The 27,307-nt window shown below is 45.2% G+C and overlaps 1 protein-coding gene across 4 annotated transcripts in view; it reads right to left on the minus strand.

The window, feature by feature from the left end:
- ubr4 (ubiquitin protein ligase E3 component n-recognin 4) overlaps window positions 1-27,307 on the minus strand; it is a 195,760-nt gene that overhangs the window by 55,902 nt on the left and 112,551 nt on the right. For all 4 annotated transcript variants that reach the window (XM_085967122.1, XM_085967121.1, XM_085967120.1 and 1 more), the window contains 25 exons: window positions 27,014-27,182; window positions 26,745-26,841; window positions 25,868-25,975; window positions 24,813-24,926; window positions 24,415-24,624; window positions 23,935-24,084; window positions 23,590-23,817; window positions 23,166-23,244; window positions 21,689-21,925; window positions 19,963-20,128; window positions 18,798-18,942; window positions 18,576-18,661; window positions 18,338-18,425; window positions 17,467-17,660; window positions 16,354-16,593; window positions 14,954-15,092; window positions 14,623-14,748; window positions 11,593-11,721; window positions 11,020-11,363; window positions 8,340-8,430; window positions 6,557-6,641; window positions 6,175-6,302; window positions 5,927-6,056; window positions 4,751-4,908; window positions 2,840-2,949 (listed from right to left, as the gene is read on the minus strand). In XM_085967122.1, the coding sequence (XP_085823248.1) occupies window positions 2,840-2,949; window positions 4,751-4,908; window positions 5,927-6,056; window positions 6,175-6,302; window positions 6,557-6,641; window positions 8,340-8,430; window positions 11,020-11,363; window positions 11,593-11,721; window positions 14,623-14,748; window positions 14,954-15,092; window positions 16,354-16,593; window positions 17,467-17,660; window positions 18,338-18,425; window positions 18,576-18,661; window positions 18,798-18,942; window positions 19,963-20,128; window positions 21,689-21,925; window positions 23,166-23,244; window positions 23,590-23,817; window positions 23,935-24,084; window positions 24,415-24,624; window positions 24,813-24,926; window positions 25,868-25,975; window positions 26,745-26,841; window positions 27,014-27,182 (3,751 nt within the window). The remainder of the gene's footprint in view (window positions 1-2,839; window positions 2,950-4,750; window positions 4,909-5,926; window positions 6,057-6,174; window positions 6,303-6,556; window positions 6,642-8,339; window positions 8,431-11,019; window positions 11,364-11,592; window positions 11,722-14,622; window positions 14,749-14,953; window positions 15,093-16,353; window positions 16,594-17,466; window positions 17,661-18,337; window positions 18,426-18,575; window positions 18,662-18,797; window positions 18,943-19,962; window positions 20,129-21,688; window positions 21,926-23,165; window positions 23,245-23,589; window positions 23,818-23,934; window positions 24,085-24,414; window positions 24,625-24,812; window positions 24,927-25,867; window positions 25,976-26,744; window positions 26,842-27,013; window positions 27,183-27,307) is intronic.

The following is a 27,307-nucleotide window of genomic DNA, read 5'->3' on the forward strand; positions in this document are numbered from 1 at the left end:
CTTCCTTCCCCCCTCCCTCCCTTCCCCGCCCTCCCCCTCCCTTCCCCGCCCTCCCCCTCCCCTCCCCCCTCCCTCTCCCTCCCTTCCCCTCACCCTCCCTTCCCCTCCCCCTCCCCTCCCCTCCCTCTCTTCCCCCCACCCCTCCCCTCCCTCTCTTCCCCCCAGTCGCTCTCTCTCTTCCCCCCAGTCGCTCTCTCTCTTCCCCCCAGTCGCTCTCTCTCTTCCCCCCTGTCGCTCTCTCTCTCTCTTCCAACAACAACATGCCCTCGAAAAAGCCTCGGCACCGCCGGGCACTTCAGCTAGTTAAATATATTCAAGAAGGAGTTAGATATATTTCTTAAGGCTAAAGGGATATGGGGAGAAAGCAGGGACAGGGTACTGAATTTGGATGATCAGCCACGATCTCATTAAATGGCGAAGCAGGCTCGAGGGGCCGAATGGCCTACTCCTGCTCCTATCTTCTATGTTTCTATATGCAGATTAAAGTCACCCATGATAACTGCTGTGCCCTTATTGCACACGTCTCTAATTTCCCGTTTATTGCCATCCCAAACCTCAGCATTACTGTTTGGGTGTCTGTATACAACTCCCACTAACGTTTTCTGCCCCATGGTATTCCACATCATCAGAGCTAATATCCTTCCTTACTATTGTGTTAATCTCCTCTTTAACCAGCAATACTACCCCACCACCTTTTCCTTTTTGCCTGTCCTTCCTGAATATTGAATACCTCTGGATGTTGAATTCCCAGCCTTGGTCACCCTGGAGCCTTGTCTCCGTAATTCCAATTACATCATATCCGTTTACATCTATTTGCGCAGCTAACTCATCCACCTTATTACGAATGCTCCTCGCATTAAGACACAAAGCCTTCAGGCTTATTTTTTTCACACTCTTAGTCCTTTTAGAATTATTATTTACTGTAGCCCTGTTTGATTTACACCCTTGATTTCTCTGCCTTCCACTTTTGCTTTTCTCCTTCCTGTCTTTTGTTTCTATCCTTGCTTCCCTTTCCTCTGTCTCCCTGCACAGGTTCCCAACCCCCTGCCATTTTAGTTTAAACCCTCCCCAACAGCACTAGCAAACACTCCCCCTAGGACATCGGTCCCGGTCCCGCCCAGGTGCAAACCGTCCAGTTTGTACTGGTCCCACCTCCCCCAGAACCGGTTCCAATGTCCCAGGAATCTGAATCCCTCCCCCTTGCACCATTCCTCTAGCCACGTGTTCATCTGCAATATCCTTCTATTTCTACTCTGGCTAGCACGTGGCACTGGTAGCAATCCTGAGATTACTACCTTTGAGGTCCTATTTTTTAAATTTACCTCCTAATTCCCTATATTCAGCTTTTAGGACCTCATCCCGTTTTTTTACCTATATCGTTGGTACCTATATGCACCACGACAACTGGCTGTTCACCCTCCCCCTCCAGAATGCCCTGCAGCCGCCCCGAGACATCCTTGACCCTTGCACCAGGGAGGCAACATACCATCCTGGAGTCTCGTTTGCAGCCGCAGAAACCCCTATCTATTTCCCTTACAATAGAATCCCCTATCACTATAGCTCTCCCGCTCTTTTTCCTCCCGTCCTGTGCAGCAGAACTACCCCTGGTGCCAGGAAGTTGGCGGCTGCTGCCTTCCCCCGATAAGCCATCTCCCTCAACAATATCCAAAGTGGGATATGTGTTTGAGAGGGGGATGGCCACAGGGGACCCCCTGCACTACCTGCCTGCGTCTACTACTCTGCCTGGTGGTCACCCATTCCCTTCCTGCCTGTGCAACCTTTACCTGCGGTGTGACCAACTCCCTAAACGTGCTATCCACGATGTCCTCAGCATCGCAAATGCTCCAGTATGTATCTATTCGCAGCTCCAGCGCTGCAATGCAGTCTGTCAGTAGCTGCAGCTGGTCGTCAGGGACACAGGAAGTGTCCCTTATTTCCCACACAGCGCAGGAGGAGCATGCCACGGGGCCGAGCTGTCCTGCCATGACTTACCCTTTAATTAATTAATCTTACCCCAGTACTGGTGCCAGTGCCCCATGAATCGAAACCCATTTCTCCCACACCAGTCTTTGAGCCACACATTCATCTCTCTGATCTTATTTACCCTATGCAAATTTGCTCGTGGCTCAGGTAGTAATCCAGAGATTATTACCTTTGTGGTTCTGCTTTTTAATTTAGCCCCTAGCTGCTCATACTCCCTCAGCAGAACCTCTTTCTCTGTTCTACCCATGTCATTGGTACCTACGTGGACCACAACTGGATCTTTCCCCTCCCACTCCAAGTTCCTCTCCAGCCCAGAGGTGATGTCCTTAACCCTGGCACTGGGCAGGCAACACAGCCTTCGGGACTCACGCTCTCGGCCCTGTGCCCTGTAACTGACATACTAGCTGGAATTAAGACCTACATGTTAAGAAAATTAATGTTTATATAAAACGCTGAAGAAATATCTGCTAAGAGTAATTATTTCCTCCTATTAAAAGGGTGATTTATTTGGAATAAAATACATTCCCCTTGCACTTTCTCTAAGAATTTACGAGTGCAAAATCGTATCATGGACAGCTTCACACAGTCTGACGCAAACTGGTCTGCCCTTGCCCAAACTTCCACAAACATTTTCGCAGGCATTGGGGAACTTGGATAAATGATCTTAATGCAAGTCAAAATCACAGATGTTTAATATTGAAAAGGAAGGAACTCAATATAACGGGGCAAAAACCACAAACTGCCCCCCTCGACCTCATGCTCTGTAATTGAGGCCCCCTTACGTTACAGCTAGACCTGGAGTTGCTGAAAGAACTTTTAAAGCTGTTGCTTAGTTTCCTGGCGAACGGGAAGGTACCTGGTGAGGAGATCAAGAACTTGTTGCTTGCGGCTTGGAATGGTGGTGAGTGCCTCCACGATCGTACAAGCAGCCTGCCGAGCGGCTTGTGTTGCAGGAGTGAACAGGACCTGAGAAACAGCAAAGTAGGACGGGTGATGTCACTACTCGAATGTAAGACAATGATTTTAGAACAGCAGAGAACCATTCATTCCAGTCTCCCAGCCAATGGAAGACGACTCTCGGCCACCCAGATGAGCAAGTGAAGAATTGCTGCGGGACTCTGGCAGTGTCAGGGGCAGGATTAGAAACACATTACAAAGGTCTGGCAGTGTGTGAAGAATGAACCTGTTCCTTCCAGATGAATTAGCTCACTCAAAAGAACAAAAGATGGCTGAACAGCCACAGGAGGAAAGCTGACTTTGGTCCCTGTTTGAAACCCACAAACTATGACAACCACCTGCCTTAATTCAGGACTGTTGCAGCATTTGAAATACATTACATACACTTCTACAGCAGCAACTTCATTATTGTATTTTGTCTCGATACTTGGTCCCTCAAAGCCTCGCGAACACTGGTTGCTTGCACCCAATCTCACCCCCATCGCTGCTGAAACCCTAATCCACAACTTGAGGATTGATTTCTCAAATAATTACCTCGCAACCTTCCCACCTCCACAAACCTCTGCGAATCCAGAACTCTGGCCCATATTCTCTCCCAGTAACCCTTCATCCCTAGCTCCAGAGGCTTCCCGCGTCCCAGCAAACCAATGTTGAGATTCTTGATTTCAAATGTCGCCATGGCCTGGCCACACCCTCTCTGGGAAACCTCCAGCCACATGTTCCAGCCCAGACCTTCTGCTCCTCTGACCAGTTACTTTAGGGTCTGCATTCCCTGGCTCCATCTTAGGAGGCCGAGCTTAGAGTCAGTACTCCTGCCCTCGAAGCTTTTTCGACGATCTCTTGGAAACATTTTTTTACGCAGCATGTTGTTATGGTCTGGAATGCACCGCCTGAAAGGGTGGTGGAAGCAGATTCAATAGTAACTTTCAAAAGGGAATTGGATAAATACTTGAAGGGAAAAAATTGCAGGGCTATGGAGAAGGCCAGGAGAGTGGGACTAATTGGATAGCTCTTTCAGAGTCGGCACAGACACAATGGGCCGAATGGCCTCCTTCGGTGCTGTATAATTCTATGATACTTCCCATTGCTGTCCCTCGCTGTCTTCAAAAGCTACCCTAAAATTCTCTCTGTGCTTTCAGTCTCTTCCTTCCCAGCCCATAAATTCCTCAACCTCCTGCTTGGAGTCTAAGTCTTCCCCTTTGTGAAGCGCTCACATTCAGCAATGAGGACTGCTACATGAGCTATAGAAAAGCAAGTTGTCACAAGCAAAGATCGACAAGTCCTTGCTTGCAGTCTTCAATTGTTGGGCACTGGGTTAAAGAAAATACAGCATAAAACCTTCAGATTGTGGTGCCAGGCTGGGACCAATTCAAATAACAATAGTCACACAGTCCTGGCTCAGTGATGGTGCATTGTTCGAATGCTGGATCCACCCTGGGATCACCCATTCGTGCAGAGCTGTGTGCGGTACTGAACAAAGGCTCTGTAACTCCTCAAAGTGAAAAAAGGCAGACTACATACAATTTACAGCACAGAAACAGGCCATCCGGCCCAACTGGTCTCTGCCGGCATTAATGCTCTGAATCAATGGCACTTCCAGTGTACTGGGCCACTGCTTGGCTGCTTCTTATATTCCCTGCCCTGACCTGGGGAAAGTTCACTCAGTATGTGAGTGTGCTAGTTACAGCCACGCAATACATCTTAGTGAAGATGATAGGTGGCAATCCTGTGATACACTGCTGTATATAGCCCACACCAGTCTCGCTCTCACACCTTCATCCTCCATCTAGTTACCACCTTTACCCATTACCTGTCTGAGCCAGTTATTATGTCCTAGTTTGAGGTCCAGTGGCGAATTCCTCTTTCCACGTTTGCTCAGGAACTGCTTCCATTTCCAAGCATACTTCTCCATCAGGTAGAGGTGTCGCAGCTCAGTTTTACTCTGCGTTTTTCCTTCAGTGTCCAGACCTGACAAGGGAGGGGAATAAATGCCAAATCTGTCACTGTCCATAGCCGAAAGCTTTACGATAACACAATCATATTTGTCAGAAAAGGCCTAACTAAGGGACTTCAATTCACTAGAATGGCTTGAAAATAAACCCATTGATTTAATCACTTTCTGTTGTGCAAGACTCCTGATTCTGCAGAATCTGCCATCATTTTTTTTGTATTTCTTAAAAAAAAAAGTCGAAATCTCTTAAATATTCAGTGTATGTCTGGAACCACACAGACTTGCAGCTGGCTCACACACCCACTCTCAGTTAGTTACTGGATTCAGGCACACGTCACATCACATCCGGTCAAAGTCAGCAGGGCAAGGACAATGGACCATTATGCAAATTAAGGTAACAGTAATGCAGTGTTTCAATATTCCAACATACTGCACCACAGAACAGTTGGATGTAGATTCACGCTAGCGATTCCTGCTCAATGTGCTTCTGATCTCAGGCACACCATCACAGAAGGTGCTGCCAAGTGGGTGATCAGTTGTCACAAGTAATTCCAGCCTCTTCTAATATACTTGCAACTGGCTGCATCAAAAGGCAGTGCTGATAGAGGCTTGGCAGTAAATTACCTGCTGGAGCCTAAAGTGGGGGAGAATGAAACAAAAGAAAGATCAAAGAAAGGAGGAAAAGCTCAGCAAACTGCTTCAGTCCTTAGAGATTATTTAAATTAGCAAATATCTGTCAGCGTTACTCCTTCCTACTGCTGGAGAAAATGAAGCAATTAAAGGAGTTTTATTTTGGAAATGTTGTGCACAGTAAGCAGTTCGGTTACAGGATTCTGCAGCAGACACAATAACTCTTACCACAGCATTCCAAATGCCCTCAGATTCCTGCTGCCGAAGTACAACAATATTAACAAGGCAATTCTACTCTCCATTACAGCTGTGGTAACTCTTAGAACATACCCACCCGCTCTGAGTAGTACCATTAAAACCTGTAACATGTTGAAAGCAGAAGCCATGAATGAAGGTTGTCTCTACCTCTGGCAGGTAGACACTTCTTCCAGGCCTCATACGATGCTTTGGGATCCTTCTTGAGCCACGCTTGAGCCTGTGCATGTATCTCATTGCTATAAGGTTTGACAGTTGTAAGTGTGTCAACTGAGGTGTCCTGCAGAAGAGAGAGAACATAGCGATAAACCGGAGAGAGAGAAGCAGCTGGCTTAATGTGTTAGATCAGAGAGCAGACGGGTCGACTCAATGTGTACATCACCAGTGAGCAGGTGTACCTTGTTTTTCTTGCTAGTTGGGGCAGGTGGTTTAATCAGTCGTTGTAGAATACGCAGACACATCAGAGTGATGTTCTCAACAACCACTGGGGTCTTAATATTCACAGCCATCAGATACAGACTCAGAGCTACATGGGGGAAGGGGGGGGGAAAGAGAAAGAAAAATAGGGACATTAAAAGGTCCCAATGCAGTAATTCTGAATCTATGTGATCTAGTAATTATGCAAAAACATAGGTTTGAATTGATCTAAACTCTTGCCACAGACTTGTATGTTTTACAATTAAAACAACAGTTAATGGCAATGTTTCATTATAACTTAGAAAATGAGACTGCTTGCTATTGTGAGCTTTATTGAACAAGCTCACACTGAGTTAGACTTACCACATCGGAGTCGCAGCTCCCAGCATGCATCTTCCTTTGAAATTGAATCAGTCAGTAACAGCATCTCATACTGAAGACTGCTGGCCTGAAAGTAGGAACAAACATATCAGTTCAGAGAGAGTGCGAGTATATGTGTGTGTGTGTGTGCGCGCACGCAAGCAAAAGAAGGGGGCTCGCGAGCGAGATTGTTTTTATGCTCAACCAGTGCTCTTGTGTATCCCCACAATTTTCTTCCTCTGAAGCCTTTTAGGACTTCCTTGCAGTTAGCTGGGTGTTGGTACTTGCTCAAGTATCATTCTAATTCTCCACATAATATTTGCATACTGAGTTAGTATGTCCATAGGCCGTGGACTACATCACAGTCAAGCCCAATCCTGTCCTCCCCAGGCGCCACACGCAAGGACAGAAACAGTCTCGTCCATAAAACTGGCCACGCTCCCAGATCAAGTTAATCGCCATTGGGAAGTTCCGCAAACTGCGCTTGTTTGCAGGCTTTCGAGGAGGCTCTAAAAATTAAGCTGGTTCTTTTGGACGCAAGGACTGCTTGCTATTGTGAGCTTTATTGAACAAGCTCACACTGAGTTAGACTTACCACATCGGAGTCGCAGCTCCCAGCAGGCACTTTTAAAAGCTTCTGAAAGTAATGTGTTTTTTAATTTACAAAGAAGCTGACTACTGTACACCAATATAACTAGTAAATGGTGCTATTTTTTTTAAAGTAATTTTCAGTCATTTAAAATCAAGTTACTCACAGGTGGCGGATTGACACCGATTAAAAAGATTTTTTATGCTAAACCCATTTTCAGCTGTATTAATCAAACTGCACAAAGTTACCACTCTTCAATATATCAAGGAATATTTTTTTAAACGATTTTTAAAAATTACGTTTAAGATGCTGCCCGATTGCACTGGCTCATGGCAGATTTTGCATTCGGCGATATGTAAATGAGTTTGAACGGAAACTCGAAAAATGAATCACTTCTCAAAACGGGCGGAAATTGGCAATTGCACCCAAAGTGGAAACTCGTTGGCCCGGAATTTCCAGTAGCAATAACGGAGAGCCTGTAAGTGCTTGTCATCATTACTGTGTAAAACTGACAGCAACTTCTGACATCCGCATATGCACAGTTAAACGTGGAAATCCGGAAGTAGCCGTCAGTGATACCCTGCTCGCTCCTCTTGCTGTTGCAGTCTTCGCAGATGGAATCAAATTAGAAATCACTCATTTGTTGTGAACTTCAACTATTTACACACTATTCTCGCTTTAAGAACCAATGAAAAAGTTAAGGCTTGTTCAATTTGGAGTAACTGACTTGTTAATGGCATACTAAGTCATAATTACTGCTGAATAACCTCTCTGACCCTGAAAAACTAATTTTGCAAGTGTGGAGTCTTATTTACTCAGAAGAACATTTAAAAATTGCAGATTTTTAAAAATAAACAATTTTTGTTTTAAGTTTACGTTCTGATATTTCTCCCTTAACCCCATGTATATATTCGCTTTCTGCACAATGATTTAAATGTGAATTATATTCCCTGCTTTTTACTTCCTGCTTTACCATCTGAGAATTCTTCACTCCGATTGGCTGATCAGCCTGCCTGCCCTGTTGCTGGATGCCACAGATTCCCGGTAGAAGGCGCCAAATTCAAAACGACATCGGAATAGAGGAAGTCTGCGCTCTGGAGTCTGATAAAACTTTTTTGGGCAGCTTTTTTCAAGGTCAGCAGTGAGTGCCGTTCTTTCACCGCTGAACGCAAAATCTGGGCCTATAATTTTACTCACCAGATCAGGATTGGCCCAGTGTCCTTTGAGTGCAGTTGAGACCTTGGCAATGATCAGGTCATTCATTTGCTGTGTCGCCTCTGGGTTATCTCTGCAAGTAAAGAGGAAAACATGATGGTCAGATAAATGCTACCTTTGGTATATACAGTAACAAAGTAAGTAAACACATTCCAGCTAAAGTATTAAGCGCCAGCTTGGCTCAGTTGGTAGCACTCTTGCCGCAGAGTCAAAAGGTTGTGGGTTCAAAGCCCAGTCCAGGACTTGAGCACATAATGTAAGCTGACATTTCAGTGCAGTACTGAGGGAGTGCTGCATTGTCAGACTGTCTTTTGGGTGAGACGTTAAATGAAGGCCCAGTCTGCCTGACAAGGTGGATATAAAAGATCCTCCGGTACTATTTAAAGAGCAGTGAATGCCCTGGCCCACAATTATCCCTCAATCAACACAACAAAAACAGATCAATTGGTCACTTGCCGGACCTTGCTGTGTGCAAATTAGCTACTATGTTTGCTCGGCATAAAAGCAGCAACGACACTTCAAAAGTAATTAATTGGCTGTGAAGCGTTTTAGGACATTCTGAGCACACAGACGGTGCTACCTCCCCCTCCCTTGCCATTCTCTGCTGAACCAGACTATTTGGAACCTCGCCGCCCTATTTAACCCAGAGCCGAGCTTCCGACCTCATATCATCTCCATCACCAAGACTGTCTGCTTCCACCTCCATAACATTGCCTGCCTCCGTCCCTGCCTTAGAGCTCATCTTCTGCTGAAATCCTCATCCATGCCACTGTTACCTCTAGACTTGACTATTCCAATGCTCTTCTGGCCGGCCTCCCAATTTCACCATTCATAAACTTCAGCTCATCCAAAACTTTGCTGCCCATACCCTGACTCGCACCAAGTCCCGTTCACCTCTATGCATCGAATTTAAAATTCTCATCCATGTATTCAAATCCCTCGATGGCCTCACCAGTCCCCATCTCTGTAACCTTCTCCAGCCATACAACCCTCAGATGTCTGCGCTTCTCCAATTCTGGCTTCTTGCGTATCCACGATTTCCATCGCCCACAATTGGCGGTTGTGCTTTCAGCTGCCTAGGCCCTCATCTGCTCTGCCTCTCCTCCTTTAGGACGCTCCTTGGAACCTACCTCTTTGACCAAACTTTTGGTCACCTGCCCTAATAACTCCTTATGTGGTTCGGTGTCAAATTTTATTTGATAATCGCTCCTGTGAAGCACTTCGGGATGCTTTACTACGTTAAAGTTGCTATATAAATGCAAGATCGTTCTTTCTATACTTTCTCTTAATGTTGACAAATGTAGAACATACCACGAGGTGAAAATTTAATCTGACAACTTAAGTCTGAGTTGTTCCTGCTTTGCCCACCTTTTGTTGTACTTAGATTTTGTCCAGGCAAGCTACAAAGTAAAGTTCTCCAGTAGGAATACTGACAGTCTCCTTATAATTACAATAATTAACAGCACTTTTCTTAGACACACATGTAGGGTCCAGGAGTTAATCAGACTGAAACACTAAGGGTCAGATAAAATGATTAAACGCTTGGAGATTGTGTGCCAATGGTATCACAGAGCCACAAAGAATATGGAGCTTCTGCACTCGGCTGAGTCTCAAAATGAAGAGTTTTTATTCAAAAGTCCATCGCTCCTGGACTAATGAAGGACATCAAACAGATTGTTGAATAAACCCAGGCTTTCACTGAGGATACACCAGGAGTGGACACTGCAGCAGGGCTGAGCAAAATACACATGAATTATATGGGAGCAGGTTCTTCACCCCTACAGTCGAGATGGACTGCACCATAAACCAGCACTGATGATAATGTAAAAGGGGCAGGGCAGCACTGAGTCCGTTTAAAAAAAAAAGTAAAAACACCTTTAAACACCAGCGTTTGCACTATTTTGGTGACTGGCCATAAATTATCTTTCAGCTCACTTTTAAATAACATCCTGACACTCAGCCTCAAAAAAAATTCCCATCATCAAAACGGAAGCTGCTGACAAAGTTTTGATGATTTGAGTAGAGGATACTAGTTACAAAGGCCAGGAGCATTAGCAGGGGATGCAGTCGCCTCCCGTCTGGCTCCAGCTGCTGCATTAGGCTACCCTGCTGTCTTATATATTGATATACACAGTACAATGTACTTGTTATGTGAGGGCACAGACTTGGACTTTCCTCTTTCCGAGAGCACTGGGTGGTGTCTGCAGAATTCCCTAAAGCTATTATGAAATCAGGCACTCTGTGGAAAACAGCTGAGGAGAGGAATCAATAAAAAAATGTTGGCACTGCAATGTCTTTCAACTCTCAGAATGACTCTTCCACAGCTCCAGTCTTCTGACACGATGCCAACCTGTGCTGTGGCTGCTAGGAACTGGGTTCAGAGCACAACACAATCAAACCCAGCTGAGAGAGAAAGAAACAGAGAAACAGAAAGAGAGAGAGAAAAATGAGGACGTCACCCCACTTTAGGTGCACATTTAGTCTGTTTGGGTGCAGCACTGAACTCTGTTTATGTTCTGAAATGAGGGTCCCAGAAGAGAATGTTATATATTCTACCTGACACTACCCAGTCCCTCATGGAGCACAGACTATCGATCTCATGTATTGATTGCAGAAACGTTGCCCTCTAATATGAGACAAGGTGCGCATCCTCCCTACATACCTCGTTAACAAGCACATCAGTTGCCTGACTTCCTCTCTCATTGAGGCAGTGCCACGCCGCAGGTTATAATCAAACAGCTCACGGATAAGTCCCTGAGAAACCAGGATCTGTCGGATGGTGCTGTTGGTTGCGAGGGCACGAAGCAGTGTTATACAATGCTCAGTAACAGCCGAGGCACAGCCATAACACTTTGTTGAAGAGGTGTGTCCACAGCCGAGGACAGACAGTGCTCGATATTGACTGGCTGTGAACGTGGGCTGAGCTGATGATCGTGACGACTTTGTTGCAGCTTCTCGCTGCTGAAGATCATATTCCAGCAGTTCCTTCCGTGAAGCCAGGACTTTCTGCAAAACAAATGTTCAAATTGTTAAGAGTCGTACAACCTGATTAACCTCAGTCCAAATGAAAATGTTGAAAAATTTTACACACTTTTAAACCCAGACACTCAATTATCACGACAATAAAATGGTTAATTTAATCACTTTCTTCCTCACTGCTCACTGTTTTGAATTATATTATTCTGGTTAAATCTGGTGTGTGGGACAAACGTTTTATATTTTTTTGATTTTCTACCTGAATGATTTTGGACAACTCATCGAAGGATGTCTTGCAATCTCCACAGTATTCCTGAGCCAGTTGCTGGATGTAGCGGTTCACACTCGCTGCTGTCGAGCTGATTCCAGCAACACCACTGGAATCATCCTGGGAAATAGGAAGGACAAATGATTATGCCTAAATGCTTCATCAAAATATAACCCGATCCTACAGCTGCTAAAAAGGCACACTGGATCCTTGGCTTTATAGAGCATAGAGTACAAAAGCAAGGAAGTTATGCTAAAACTTTATAAATCACTGGTTAGGCCCCAGCTGGAGTGTTGTGTCCAATTCTGGGCACCACACTTTAGGAAGGATGTCAAGGCCTTAGAGAGGGTGCAGAGGAGATTTACCGGAATAGTACCAGGGATGAGGGAACTCAATTATGTGGAGAAACTAGAGAAGCTGGGATTGTTCTCCTTAGAGCAGAGAATGTTAAGGGGAGATTTAATAGAGGTGCTCAAAATTGTGATAGAGTAGATAGGGGAGAATCTGTTTCCACTGGCAAGAGGGTCGGTTACCAGAGGACACAGATTGAAGATAATTGTCAAAAAATCCAGGGGAAGATGAGAACTTTTTCACTCAGTGAGTTATGATCTGAAGTGCATTGCCTGGCAGTGGGAGCAGATTCAACAGTAACTTTCAAAAGGGAATTGGATATATACTTAAGGAGGAAACATTTGCAGGGCATGGGGAAAGAGCCAGGGAGTGGGACTAATGGATAGCTCTTTCAGAGAGCCGGCACAGGCACAATGGACCAAATGGACTCCTTTTGTGCTGTATGATTCTATGAAATGGCAGCATGCAGTATTTAAACTGAACAAAACAGACTGATAACAGTCTGAAATAAAATTCTGCAGAATCTGAATCAGGCAGGTGCCAATCAGTAAATGTCAATCAATTCAAAATCTTAGCAGCCCAATGTAGGGAACTGAATGGAGCAGGGAAATATTCACCACTTCATCATAGAATAGTCACAGCACCTGAGAGTCATTCCATGAACAGTTTATTTCACTTTCTAATTTTAGGGAAATATTTCCTGCACTTGGAACTTCTTCCCTGAATCCCTATGCCGCTCCACTTCTCTCCACCTTTAAGTCTTCTCAAATCCCACATTTGCAACCCAGCTTTTAGTCACCTCTCCTAACTACTCTCTTCTGGTCAGTGCCTTTTAAAAAATTCATTCATGGGATGTGGGCGTCGCTGGCAAGGCCAGCATTTATTGCACATCCCTAGTTGCCCTTGAGAAGGTGGTGGTGAGCCACCTTCTTGAACTGCTGCAGTTCGTGTGGTGAAGGTACTCCCACAGTGCTGTTCGGGAGGGAGCTCCAGGATTTTGACCCAGTGACGGTGAAGGATCGGCGATATAGTTCCAAGTCAGGATGGTGTGTGACTTGGAGGGGAACTTGGAGGTGGTGGTGTTCCCAAGTGCCTGCTGCCCTTGTCCTTCTAGGTAGAAGAGGTCGCGGGTTTGGGAGGTACTGCCGAAGAAGCCTTGGCAAGTTGCTGCAGTGCATCTTATAGATGGTACACACTGCAGCCACGGTACGCTGGTGGTGGAGGAAGTGAATGTTTAAGGTGGTGGATGGGGTGCCAATCAAGCGGGCGGCTTTGTCCTGGATGGTGTCGAGCTTCTTGAGTGTTGTTGGAGCTGCACTCATCCAGGCAAGTGGAGTACTCCATCACACTCCTTACTTGTGCCTTGTAGATGGTGGAAAGGCTTTGGGGAGTCAGGAGGAGACACTCGCCGCAGAATACCTAGCCTCTGACCTGCTCTTGTTGCCACAGTATTTATGTGGCTGGTCCAGTTAAGTTTCTGGTCAATAGTGAACCCCAGGATGTTGATGGTGGGGGATTCGGCGATGGTAATACTGTTGAATGTCATGGGGCGGTGGTTAGACTCGCGCTTGTTGGAGATGGTCATTGCCTGGCACTTCTGTGGCACGAATGTTACCTGCCACTCATCAGCCCAGGCCTGACTGTCGTCCAGGTCTTGTGGCATGCGGGCATGGACTGCTTCATTATGTGAGGAGTTGTGAATGGCGCTGAATACTGTGCAGTCATCAGCGAACATCCCCATTTCTGACCTTTTGTTGGAGGGAAGATCATTGATGAAGCAGCTGAAGATGGTTGGGCCGAGGACACTGTCCTGAGGAATTCCTGCAGCGATGTCCTAGGGCTGAGAATGACCTCCAACCACCTTCCTTTGTGCTAGGTATGACTCCAGCCAGTGGAGCGTTTTCCCTCCGATTCCCATTGACTTCAGTTTTATTAGGGCTCCTTGATGCCACACTCGGTCAAATGCTGCCTTGATGTCAAGGGCACTCTCACCTCACCTCTGGAATTCAGCTCTTTTGTCCATGTTTGGACGAAGGCTGTAATGAGGTCTGGAGCCGAGTGGTCCTGGCAGAACCCAAACTGAGCATTAGTGAGCACCATCGACGACACCTTCCATCACTTTGCTGATGATTGAAAGTAGACTGATGGGGCGGTAATTGGCCGGATTGGATTTGTCCTGCTTTTTGTGGACAGGACATACCTGGGCAGTTTTCCATATTGTCGGACAGATGCCAGTGTTGTAGCTGTACTGGAACAGCTTGGCTAGAGGCGCGGCTAGTTCTGGAGCACAAGTTTTCAGCATGACAGCCAGGATGTTGTTGGGGCCCATAGCCTGTGCTGTATCCAGCGCGCTCAGCCATTTCTTGATATCATGTGGAGTGAATTGAATTGGCTGAAGACTGGCTTCTGTGATGGTGGGGACCTCAGGAGGAGGCCGATATGGATCATCCACTCGGCACTTCTGGCTGAAGATGGTTGCAAACGCTTCAGCCTTGTCTTTTGCATTTATGTGCTGGGCTCCACCATCATCGAGGATGGAGATATTCATGGATAGTTCCTCTTATTATTTGTATGAAGTGCCTGGCGACATCTTGTACATGACTACAGGGACTATAAAGGGATAAATTATTGCACTGAATGTCTCCCAGCCAATGAAGCACATCCCTTTACCTGTGGTTTCTCAGGAGCAGCCTCACTGACTTTCACCAACAAAGTTTCAAGTTGTGGCCTGTGTCCCATCAGCTGGTGGTAAACACGGTCAGCTTTATCCAACAAAGTGTTTATGTTTGTTACTGCCTGGAGAACAAAATCCAAAATAAAACAAGGTTAGAAAAATGACTGCATGTTGATTTAAACAGCAGAAAGACAAAGTATATCAAAGAGGCTGTAGTCCAATGCGTTCTCTGCCAAACATTCCCAGAATTTAGCACAAAAAAACCAAAGGGGTCAGGTTCCGGGAAAGACAGAAACAGAGTAGGAGCATTTCCCCAGGTGACCTCACCTTCTTTCTGTCCTCTTCATTTTCAATTGGATCCACTGCACAGCACGGTTTGGCATACAGCATGAAATCGAACCGCGCGTATTTGCAGAATCCACACGCATTACACAAAAATGGATCTTTCTCATCATAGTTAATAGATCTGTAAAGACAGCAGTTGAATTACTCAGACCCCCAATTTCATGATTTTAACCCCCCACACGCCTCCAATCCCGCCTCCATGGCCCAATGAAAATCCTGTCCTAGTTCCTCCGGGTGCTCCGGTTTCCTCCCACAGTCCAAAGATGTGCGGGTTAGGTTGATTTGGCTATGATAAATTGACCCTTAGTGTTAGGGGATTAAATACGTGGGGGTACGGGGATAGGGTGGGATATGTGTCGGTGCAGGCTCGATGGGCCGAAATGGCCTCTATCTACACTGTGGGGATTCTGTGATTGATCATAATTTACTCCCAGTGTTATCCGAAGAAGCTGAAAGACTCAACAGCAACTCAGATTACTCTCAGCGGTCAGAATCCAGTTTTTCAGCAGACTATTGAGTCAATTCAAATGAACTGAGCACAAATGAAGAGTTGGGATCAGCAAAGTATGCAACGAAAAATTAACCACAAGCTCCTCCATAGAGGTGACTTTAAGGGCTGGGCTTCCATCTAACCTGGTGTAAGATCAATCTCATCCCACGTGGGCTGCATTCATCGAGATTCTGTTAAATTCATTCTCTTGCACTGTGCCTCAAAGCAGAATGTACACAGTGGAGATTACATTACAATTAACACAGTAACTACACTGGAGTGCACAAATCGCAGGCCTCCGAAAGGTTACAATATAGTCAAATACATAAAAGTCTGTAACAGGTTTCATTTCACACTTTTATTTTTTTTGCAGCCTCAAGTGCTCAGCACAATCAGGATTGCTCCGAAAACTATTTCCATCAGTGGACTGCTCGTCACACTGTGTTTCACATGTGAAAATGACTGCAGATCTCACTTGCACGATCTCCACCAAAATATAACTCAAGTACACCGACTTTACAGAGTACTGTTGGCCAGATCAGCTGGGAAGCCAATCTCTGAATTCATCAAATCAGTCAAGTGGAAGCGAGAAAGCATTTAAAAAAGTCTAATTTTGGCCATAATATAATTTTTTTATGGTGAATATTCAATTTTATTAATTTACAGGGTGGATTGTGAATGACAGGACTCAAGAGTGGCCGCCATGGAGGTTTAGTTACATGTCACAGGTCAGTGATTCAGTGTCAATAAAATACATTAATACCTTCCAAAGTTTACAAATACAGCAGCATTGCCTGACTTTTCTCTGAACTCCAAAAATATAGAGCATGTTGTTGATGTTACTGTTTTATGTTCATTAATTCACAGCGTCAGTGTCTATAATCCCACTCACCTGCATTTGTGACACTGGTACACGTTCTCTCCACAGTTACCACAGACGCCTGGATTGGCGGGAACAGATGCACTGCAGCGTGGGCACTGCAGGGTCTCTGTTGATGCCTGGTAATTCTCATAAAAGTCTGCAAACTCAATCATGAGGTTGGATGCTACAATGGGGAGCGGGAGATCGATCTTTACCTCAGTCTGACCCGGTGTTAGCTGGACTTTTTTAGCTTTGTGCCAACGAGCAGGCCTGGAAAGAGAAGGCAAGGTGGTTTATGAGGCATAAATCACCACAGCACGAAGGTGGAATTCAGTCAGGTTATAAACTCTAAAATTTTGAGAAAGTACGTCTGAATTAATTTTTAATTACACCATTGACATTGAATACATTAAAATCAGGCAAAACAATGTGAGTGGACAGGACAGGCACTGACTTTTGGCTGTGATTCCCATTCAAGAAAGAATTTGCATTTATATAGTGCCTTTTACGACCTCAGGACGGGCCAAAGCAGTTCACAACCAATTAAGTACATCTGAAGTGTAGTCACTGTTGTAGGAAATGCAGTATCCAAATTGCACACAGCAAGCTCCCACAAACAACAATGAAATAAATGACCAGACATCTGTCTTTGTAATGTTGGCTGATGGATAAATATTGGCCAGTGCACTGGGAGAACGCCCCTGGTCTTCTTTGAATAGTGCGATGGGATCATTTACATCCACCCGAGGGGGCAGACGAGGCCTCGGTTTAACGTCCACCTCCGACAGTGCAGCACTCCCTCAGTACTGCACTGGGAGTGTCAGCCAAGTTTATGTGCTCGAGTCTCTGGAGTAGGACTTGAACTTACAACCTTCTGCCTCAGAGGCGAAAGTGCTACCACTAAATCAAGGCCGACATTCATATGAAAAGCGTGTTCCTAATTGTACAAAGGGTAGCAGGATGATATTTACATAGCATGTGCACGCACAATAATTCACTCAGAATCAATATATAAACTGCATCAACTGCTTACAGTTACCTGGAACTTGCACTGAGCCAGGTAAGATCATTTGGGAAGGTCTAAGACCAAACATCCACCCATCATCACTTACATGGACATAAAAGTCATAGCCAGATACTCACTTGTTTTTTAGTTCTACAATGGCCTGCACAGTCCTGTTGTTGTAGTACAGGTTGATGGTGCGAACCATCTTGGTGCGTTTTAGGTCTCCGATCTTCACAGTCACTTTGCTGATGGTGTGACTGCCGATCAGTTTCACCACTTGCTGCGTGGTCGTGTAGCGCGTGTCCACCTTGATTGATGAAAGTTTAATATTCTGAAGAGAAGAGATAAAAGATTTTGGTAGTTTTAATTCATGTGGATAAAGTTCAAGACAAAACCAATGTACCGAGGTAATTTAGGGACTAGCAGTTCGGTGTGAGATTTAATCATTCCTTGGGAGCTGCCCCAACTATTGATCATCTATGATGCAAAACTTAATCTGGGAAGCCCCTTTACCCAAAAGGGACATCACTCAAACTTATGGGGGTTTCTATTGAGACTATATTGTTGGCAACCTGGTTCAGTTGTGACTGACCGTATCAGTAGAAAGCTGTACAATCCAGATAGAAGGGGATGCACTGAAGAGACTGTTTAATGAGCTCTCAGTAGCCAAACAATAGAAATCCTTCAATTCATTCCCATTGCTGTTGACTCTTTCCTCCTCCCCCTCCCCCCCCAAACTAGTGCTGAACTACAGGGGGGCAGGAGGAAAGAGTAGAAAGAGGTATTGAGAGGATTTCCTACTGGTCTGTCTCTCTGCTATGGATAACTGAACAGATGAGTTACCAATAATCCAATACTCGTGGTGGGAAACTGTTGACACTGACAACACACAGAGACGACCACAAGCCTTCCCACCCTCAAGGAACAACTTTCCAGAGGAAGAGTAGAACCTTAATGGTGGACCTTATGCAATGCCATACACTGAGCCAGGTGTATTTCTATACTTACAGTGAATGGCACCTCAGGGTTATTGCAGACAAGACAGGGATCACTCTCCAGGTAATAGCCATCGAACTCGACTAGACCAGACAGCATGCTGCGACAAAGCAAAAGCAGAAAAAATATTAACTCTGTAAATCGCATTACAGCACACTGCAGCACCTCTTTCTATCAGTTCCAGTTCTACATAAATACAACGTGCACACCTGTGACAAAGAACAGACATTTAAACAAATACATTACTCACTTATAAATGTTGGAGTTAGGGTGGTTGGTGAGGATATGGTTCTGAGTACGAAGAATCTCCACTGCCTTGTGTGAATATTCCTTTAGCTAGGATGGGAACAAAAGGTGACGGTTATATTCAGCACCAATAAAGTAGGATCATGCAGAGCTGTCAATTCTCTACAAGAGGGACTTGCTCTTTTAATGTAACAGACATTGGCCACAGTCTGTTGACTCTTTTTACCTTTTTTTCAGTCTGTGGAGTCTTGAGTGAGAAGTATCCCAGCAGATCCACAAACTGCGCGGCCTTGCGTCCATAGGCTGGGAGCTCCGGCCAAATTGACCACATCAGGTCCAGTAACAGCTCCTGCTGCGATTTGCCAGAGCTCCTAATCACATCAAATCAAAAAAATGATGGTCAATTTCAGTGAGTAGAAGCAATAAGCCAAAGAGGAACCACCACTGTGAGGTCAGCAAGTTCCCACAGCACTCCCAAACCTCCAACGCCCCTACTCCTGACTCCCCACTGTCCCTCCCTCTCCTCGCCCATCCCCTAGTTACCTACCTGACTCTTGTGATTCCCAACACTGGTCCCTCCGTCCCCATTGCTCCCGACCCAACCCATGTCCCTGATCCCGGACATCATGACCGGAGGGGCCGCTGCGACACTAGCAGCGACCCAAACCTGGAGTCCTCGGGACCATTCAGGTGTGAAGGGGTCTAACCAGAGCTCTGTACAGCTGTAACATAACTTCTACCCCTTTGTATTCCAGCCCCCTTGAAACAAAGGCCAGCATTCCATTAGCCTTTTAAATTACTTTTTGTACCTGTCCACTAGCTTTGAGTGATTTCTGTACTTCTAGCTTCTCGCCATTTAGAAAATACTCTGGATCAAAGAAAGATAGATCAAAGTGGATGACCTCACACTTCCCCACATTAAACTCCATCTGCCAGTTTTGCCCACTCACTTAATCTATTAATGTCCATTTGCAACTTTCTGCTCCCATCTACACTATTTACTGTGCCACCTAACTTAGTGTTGTCAGCAAACTTAGATATATGGCTCCCTATTCCTTCATCTAAGTCATTAATAAATATACTGAAAAGCTGAGGCCCCAGTACAGATCAAGGGGGGGGTCACCACTTTTATCAGTCTTTGTTGGTGATTATCCTCCACACAAGTTTATCTTGTTAAAGATTTCTGCGGAATGTAATGGAACTTCTGTAGGGGCCAGAGCAAAAATCTGTTACACCAAAACTGAACTGTGTCTAGTTTGACTATAAACCCTGAAACATCAGCCTCTTTTTGCTGTTGTTACTGTAGTTCCTGCACAGTGCTGTTAGCTCAGCTATGCACTGCTTAAACTGTTTGTATTATTACTTGGAGTTGAATTCGACCCGTGACTCACCTATAGATGTGTAGAGTAAGACAGTGAGCCTGCCAACGCACAGACGAGGAGTTTGATTCCAACAGGAAACAACGTAAAAACTGAATCAGAGTTTCTTTGTCGGCAAATTTATTCAGCTGATTGACCAAAGCTGTGCAGAGCTGATCTTCCTGACTGCTCGTGCTCTCTGTCAACAGCAAAGGAGGAGGTGGAAAATTTATTAACCGGTGTGACAAAAATATAGCACACACAAGAGTGTGAGAATGTTATCGTGCTTTCCACGATTCGCACTGCGGGAATTTAAGCTTTGTTTTCAGGTTGCTGGCAAGGCCACATGAATTGCCCATCCCGAGTTGCCATGAGGTGGTGCGCCTCCTTGCTTGTGGCGATGGTGATTCCATTATGGTATTGGGTAAGGAATTCCAGGGCTTTGACCAAAGGACAATGAAGGAACAGCGACAGATATCCGAGGCTTGTCCTGAGACAACACCTGGGTTATTGCTGATAGTCTGATTATTAATTCCCCCTCATGTATAGTAGAAATATTTTTCATTGTGTGGCTTGCCAGGGTACTTCAGAGGGTGAAACACTCCCAGGGCAGGTACAGCACGGGTTAGATACAGAGTAAAGCTCCCTCTACACTGTCCCATCAAACACTCCCAGGGCAGGTACAGCACAGGTTAGATACAGAGTAAAGCTCCCTCTACACTGTCCCATCAAACACTCCCAGGGCAGGTACAGCACAGGTTAGATACAGAGTAAAGCTCCCTCTACACTGTCCCATCAAACACTCCCAGGGCAGGTACAGCACAGGTTAGATACAGAGTAAAGCTCCCTCTACACTGTCCCATCAAACACTCCCAGGGCAGGTACAGCACAGGTTAGATACAGAGTAAAGCTCCCTCTACACTGTCCCATCAAACACTCCCAGGGCAGGTTCAGCATGGGTTAGATACAGAGTAAAGCTCTGTCCCATCAAGCACTCCCAGGTCAATTGCAGCATTGTCAAATGGATGATTAAGTGTCTAGTCCAACAAAATGCCTCAGCTCAAACCTTAGAAAGAACCCTTACTGTTCCAGTGTGACTATTGTGGGAAATTGAGACAGTCATCCTGGTCTCTTACAGCAAGGTTGCCAATTTTGCTAAACCATGGCAAGCATTGCTTTGTGGACATGTTCTTATGACGAAACAGGCCAAGTGCACCAGACTAATTTCACGTAGCACCCAGTTAGGAGAAAGGAGACCAGCCTCCCATCAGTTGGAGCTTGGCATTGACCCCAGATTCAGAAACTGAAAGGACAGGATACTGACCCACTGCACAGTCACATTTTTATTTGCCAAATTGTAGTTGGGAGGAATGTAAACATTAGCTGTTTCGTATCACAGCCCTTAAAAACCCAAAAGGAACATCTAATACGAAGGGAGAGACTAGAATTCATCGTACAGCAGTTGTTTGGATGGCATTATCCATAGGCAGAAGGAGGTAACACAGATCCTGTTCTAGGTTTAAGTCTGTAGGCTATTATATATCAACCTATTTCAATTTTTTCCATCTTTTTCATTCTCGCTTCCTCTTTAGGGCTGCTCATTTTCTGAATACCCATTTTCATTTGCTTTAACATGGTCTCACTTTTGACTGTGCATTAACAGTAACTTTATACAGTACTTTTATGTCACCGTATCAATTTAGTTGCATATGTAAAAATTCGCCCGATAATGGCTCATAGTGACATTCCTATAGCGTACCATCCTTCTCCTTCTCTCGCTCCTCTTTCTTGCTCTTTTTGCTAGAAGATTTGGACTGAGACCCAGACTGTCCCGAGGTGGAGGAGGCTGACGTTGTCCCGGTGCCCCCTGTGTTACTGGACGATGTTGTAGAGAGCACTTTACTGCCACAGAGCGCGCAGGAAAGCAACTGGAGCAGAACCGGGGAAACTCCTTCATCCACAAGGAAACTAACCTGGAGTAAGAAATATAACACAGCTGGAGGGAAGGAGAGGAAGAGAGAGAGAGAGAGAGAGAAACACACACATAAAAGGTTCAATTTATTTGACTTACTTAAAACAAACACAAATCTAACACCAGCAAAGCTCATAAAAATCCTTCTGCAAATATAATGTTGATATAGAAATATTTTGTTGTTTTCTAAAAAGCAGCCAATGTGTACTCAGTTCTGGAAATGCTTCACTTCATCCAAGATTATATATACAGGTAGACTATCCTTTATCCGAAAACCTCGGGACCAGCCATGTTTCGGTTTTCGGAGAATTTCGGATTTCGGAAGGTGGGTCGGTGGGGGGTCGCGCGCACGACTCCCCGCCGGCCCCGACCCCCGCCGGCCCCGACCCCCCGCGGACCCCGACGCGGACCCCCGCCGGCGCCGACCCCCCCGACTTACGGTCGGGGTCCGCGGGGGGGTCGTGCGCACGACTTACGCTGACGCTCAGCGTAAGTCGGCGGGGGTCGGGGTCGGCGGGGGGGGGGTTGGCGCCGGCGGGGGTCCGCGGGGGGGTCGTGCGCACGACTTACGCTGATGCTCAGCGTAAGTCGGCGGGGGTCGGGGTCCACGGGGGTCGGGGCCGGCGGGGGTCTCGTGCGCACGACTTACGCTGACGCTCAGCGTAAGTCGGCGGGGGTCGGGGCCGGCGGGGGTCCGCGGTTGGGGGGGGGGGGGGGTCCGCGGGGTGTCGTGCGCACGACTTACGCTGGACTTACGCTGAACGAAAAAACCTTTGGTTTTTAGAGGGTTTCAGTTTTCGGAAGTTCGGATAAAGGGTAGTCTATATATATATATATATATTTTTTTTTATACAGAGGGCGTTTAGAATGTGGATTCTGTATACAAGCCATTATTGAAGCACAGTGTATAAATTGTTTTAGAAGAAAATTAGGTGCTTGAAAAGTGAAATATTTAGATTTAGATTAGACAAGATGGCTCAGGTGGCAAATAAGTCTAGCACAGACTTGGTACACTGAACGGCTTGTTTATATGCTGTGCCATTCGATGATAACTAGAGTGTAGTGGTCTGCAGCCTTAACATTAAGCTTGAAGAGCCTGACAGGGATGCAAAGTCTGTTTTTTTCCAATTCTGGGGTACATAAGAAAAATGCTGCTTTTTTTAAACAAAGTTAGTCAATCTTGAAACTGAGGTGCTGGGAACCATTTGTTGTGCGCACACCAACATTTCAAACACCTACAGAAGTTAACTAAGGTTATACTTACAATCATCCTTGAGGCAGAATTTCTGCCAGTTTACTGTCCGTTGACTGGCAATCTCTGCACAGGCTTTTAAGTGCTCCATCTGAAAAAGGCAAAGGGGGCAAACTAATGGATAACCACATTGAACGGAACAAATAGTGACAAGGTTGCACTGTTGGTTAAAAAGTAAATTGGAAAATAGCATTGTTGAAAAATATGAAATTAACTAAAGGATGAAGATACAATGTACAACATGAAACTGTGAAGTTGCAATTAGCACCATTTTGGACACGAGGACAATCTGAAAAATGCTCCATTTATATACCTCCATATAGATGAACATTTTAACACAGTTTTCAGACAAGAGAGATTTATTTTGAGGATTTAGTGGACTGCTGCCGGCCAGTAGTTTCAGAATCCTGATCACCTGCAGTTAGCCTCAACTCACCAAGCTAATGAGTGTGTCGTACTGCAGAGCAGATCCTGAGGAAGCTGTGACCACACCACCACGCAGATGGATTCCCTGCTCCTCCAGCAGTTTTTTAATTCCTCGAACGTGTGAGTCAAGTGTGTGCAGATCCCGCAGCTGACGGTACTTCTCCTTCGAGCCGCAAATGAATAGTAGGAGTTTGCGAACTTGACGCCGCACAAAAGGAGTCTGCTGGATCATTAGATACTAGAACAAGAGCAAACCTTCATTGTTAAAGGAACTCAGCAATTACACACACACACATGCACCCCACTACCATGCTACCAGTTGACGTTGCTGTGGATTTCTGAATCAGACACTCACTTCAGACAGGAAGTAGAACCAAGAATGGTCAAAGATAGGTGGTGGAATCCGAGAATTTGCATCAGCGATCTTCTTTATTTGGTATGGTAATCTCAGCACCATTTCAGTCAAGAGCTGTGAGTATGCCTCGAACACATCTGCAGCATGACCCTGAAAAACCAGCAGGTATTTCGGAAGAATTAAAAAATCCTAAAAACTTGTACCGTAGAAGCAAACACGGGAAAACTTACCCACACATCTATTCCCCACATAAACCAACCTGGTACAAAAATGTGTATTTCTCCCTCCCATATACACGCATTAAATATCTTTCATCCCCCCTCAAAATCCATACACGCACATATACACCTACTCTCCAAACATGCCCTGAATCCATAACTAACATTTTATTTACTATCTTCGAAGCATAATTTTTGCCCTTTTACTGGTGGTTGGCTGATACTCGACAGCAGGGCCTGTTGTTCAATTACAAAGTTTTACCTTCACATATTGTCGCAGGAAGAATGGGCTCATGTCTGGAGGCGATGAAGAAGTGTGTGGTTTCAGGAGCTGACTTGTTGCCACAGCTTCCTCTTCACCCTGTTGTGTTTTCCAGTAATCCAGCAGTGATTTAAGAACATGGAGGCAATAGTCAATGGCTCCTGAACTTAATAATGCGGTGGCTGTGGCATTGGAGATTAGTGAGGAAGCCTGCAAGCAGGAGAATAATGATTACTTTCTCAGCATCCAGTAAAGTACGTGCTCCTTTGTTCAGGAAGATCCAGTGCATGAAGTTTTAAAGACTCCCCATAAGTAAAGCAGCTGCAAATTATTTCAGTAACAGAAATAGCGCGACAGTTTGTACACATTAATTCACACAATGCATAGCAGCGACTTACTTCAGAGGCAGATTTTGAGCCTGATTTAGTTCGGGACATAAAAACACTGAGAAGCCTCATGATCACCAGGTGCACTTCATTCAGTGGGCTGCGATCATTCTTCTTAGAAACATCCTGACCAAAACAATCAACAATCAATTCAGGAAGAGAGATTCTGAGCATCATAATTTTATTTGTTCTTGGGACATGGGTGATGCTGGCAAGGCTGCATTCACTGCCCACCCCTAGTTGCCCCGAGGTGGTGGTGTTGGGTCTGCTCCTTAAATCACTGTGTGATGATGGAGCGCCCACAGTGGTGCCCATTTGCTTCTTATTACTGAACGTTGCAGCACTTGTTTACAACTGGTTGGTTTGCTGGGCCACTTCAGAGGGCATCAAGTGACAACCATGTAGTGTGGGACGCGGGTCACGTGTAGGCCAGACCCGGTGGGGGTGTCAGCCTCCATTCCCTGAATCAGTAGGGGTTTTAGGACAAACTGGCAGTTTTCATGGTTATTTTTCTGGTGCCAGTCCACAAATGACCAAATCTGTTGAATTCAATTTCACAACTTGCCATGGTGGGATTGCAATACATAACCACCATTGGTATGAAGAAGGGTGTTGCCTCGGTACCCCCTGCCCCCGGGTTGCTGTGTGTAAATTACACACTGCGTGTAACAGCATCAGTGTGATTAGTCCTCTACAGACCACAGCAGCATTTTTGTTCAGTGAATATTTGATGGTTATGTGGTTTTGTTGATTATTACATTCAGCATTACTAACATACAACACACATTTGTAATATTAGGATTCATTGTACACGCTTAAAAATCAAAAAAATTCAAAGATATCAATCATTACGATGCATGTCTGCACTAACTCTGATTTGCAATCTGGATTATTAATGAAGGTCAAGTGTCTAAATTACTCTTAAATGTCTCCTTGTGGCCACCAGAAGAACAACAGTGGCATGAGCCTGGGAGCTGTCACTCTGTTAGTCAAACAATACCAAGAGAAGAAAATGCACGTTTAAATGGTACAAAATGCCTGATGATTGACTGCTGAGAGGCAAGTACCTTCTTGTCCATGCACAGCTCTGCAATGAGCTGGGACAGCAGGTTGTCCAAGGCTCCTTTATCTTTCTCATCTTCTCCATCCAGGTCAGCAGTCAGCATTAGGATTACCTGTTAGATAAAAGCAAATGCACACAGAAAACATTAATAACACAGAAAGCTTGTGCACACATTTCCAAATTGATCAACAGCACAAAATCTGGTCCCCAATTCTTTGCAAGCCAAATTTCCTCCACGATAGTTACTCTCCAATTTTACTCTGCACTGTAGAAGTGTAGGCTAAGGTTCGATACTTCTAAAAGGAGCAAAGATGTCCAAGTGTGCTGGATACTCCATCAAAACAACCAAGCATTCCCTGAACTTCCTAAACTCTCTGGGGGATCAAGTCCTGACCTACTCCATCAGAGTAGTTCGTTCTCTTAAGTGTTGCTTCTTTTTGCAGTGTTTTAGCAGGGCACTATTTAGCCATGTGCAGATACTGCACGGTGTGCTACAGGCTAGGTATACTAAGGGGTAAAGGGCCAAACGAAAACAGATGAGGGAGACAGATCACAGAATCACTGATCACAATGGGACAGAAAAGATTCAGTGGGTTTAACATTATGAAGGGCTCTATAGTACAAAAGGAAAATGACATGGATATAAAAGTTCAAATTCCAGCTATTTTAGTGCATCCATGTCCTTTAATTGGCTTGGTGGCATTTTCTCATTACTGATTCCTAATGTCACCGTAATTTCTCCAAATGACAACACAACATTTGTTATATCCAATGGACCCAATATGTCAATTTCTTGCCCCACCCAACATAAAACTAAATTTTATGTCACCCTCAAATGTAAAATAAGCCAGAAAGAGCACACTGGAACAGGTTATTCTCACCTGCATGTAGGGGATGGCTCGAACTCCTCCAACGTGACGGAGCTGTGGCAGATGCTGTAAAAGTCTCTCGAGCAGCATCAGACGCACCATGTGGAGCCTGTGAGGAGGAGGCGTAGAGGGATTATTCAGCCACCAGCCCTTTACGCAACTTTTCAATGAACCGCTGGTTAAGGTCAGAGAAAATCTAACTCGCCGTAATCTGATTCACTCCACTTTGATCTGAAGTTGAAAATCACTAAAACTTTCTTGAGATTAACATTTTTTCTCACCTGTTACTTGTATGTAGGTCACCTTCTGTTTCACCTTCTCCTTCTGACCCTTCACCTTCTTGCTGCCCCGTGGTGGTACTAATGGCTCCTGTGCTGGAGCTGACGCTGCCCGGTCCTGTTGGATGTCCCTCGGCCGTTGTATCTCCATATGCACTGCTGCGCCCAGACACTGTATATAGATTTAAAAAATGGTTAAACTGCATCTAGCTATATCATACATTCATATATATACACAAACATAAACATGCATACATGTATGCCACATATTTGCATACATGCATATTTACACATACT

This window comes from Somniosus microcephalus, chromosome 25 (genome assembly GCF_052327205.1).
Source record: "Somniosus microcephalus isolate GS21.2 chromosome 25, FLI_Smic_1.0, whole genome shotgun sequence".
In the NCBI taxonomy this organism is placed as follows: domain Eukaryota; kingdom Metazoa; phylum Chordata; class Chondrichthyes; order Squaliformes; family Somniosidae; genus Somniosus; species Somniosus microcephalus.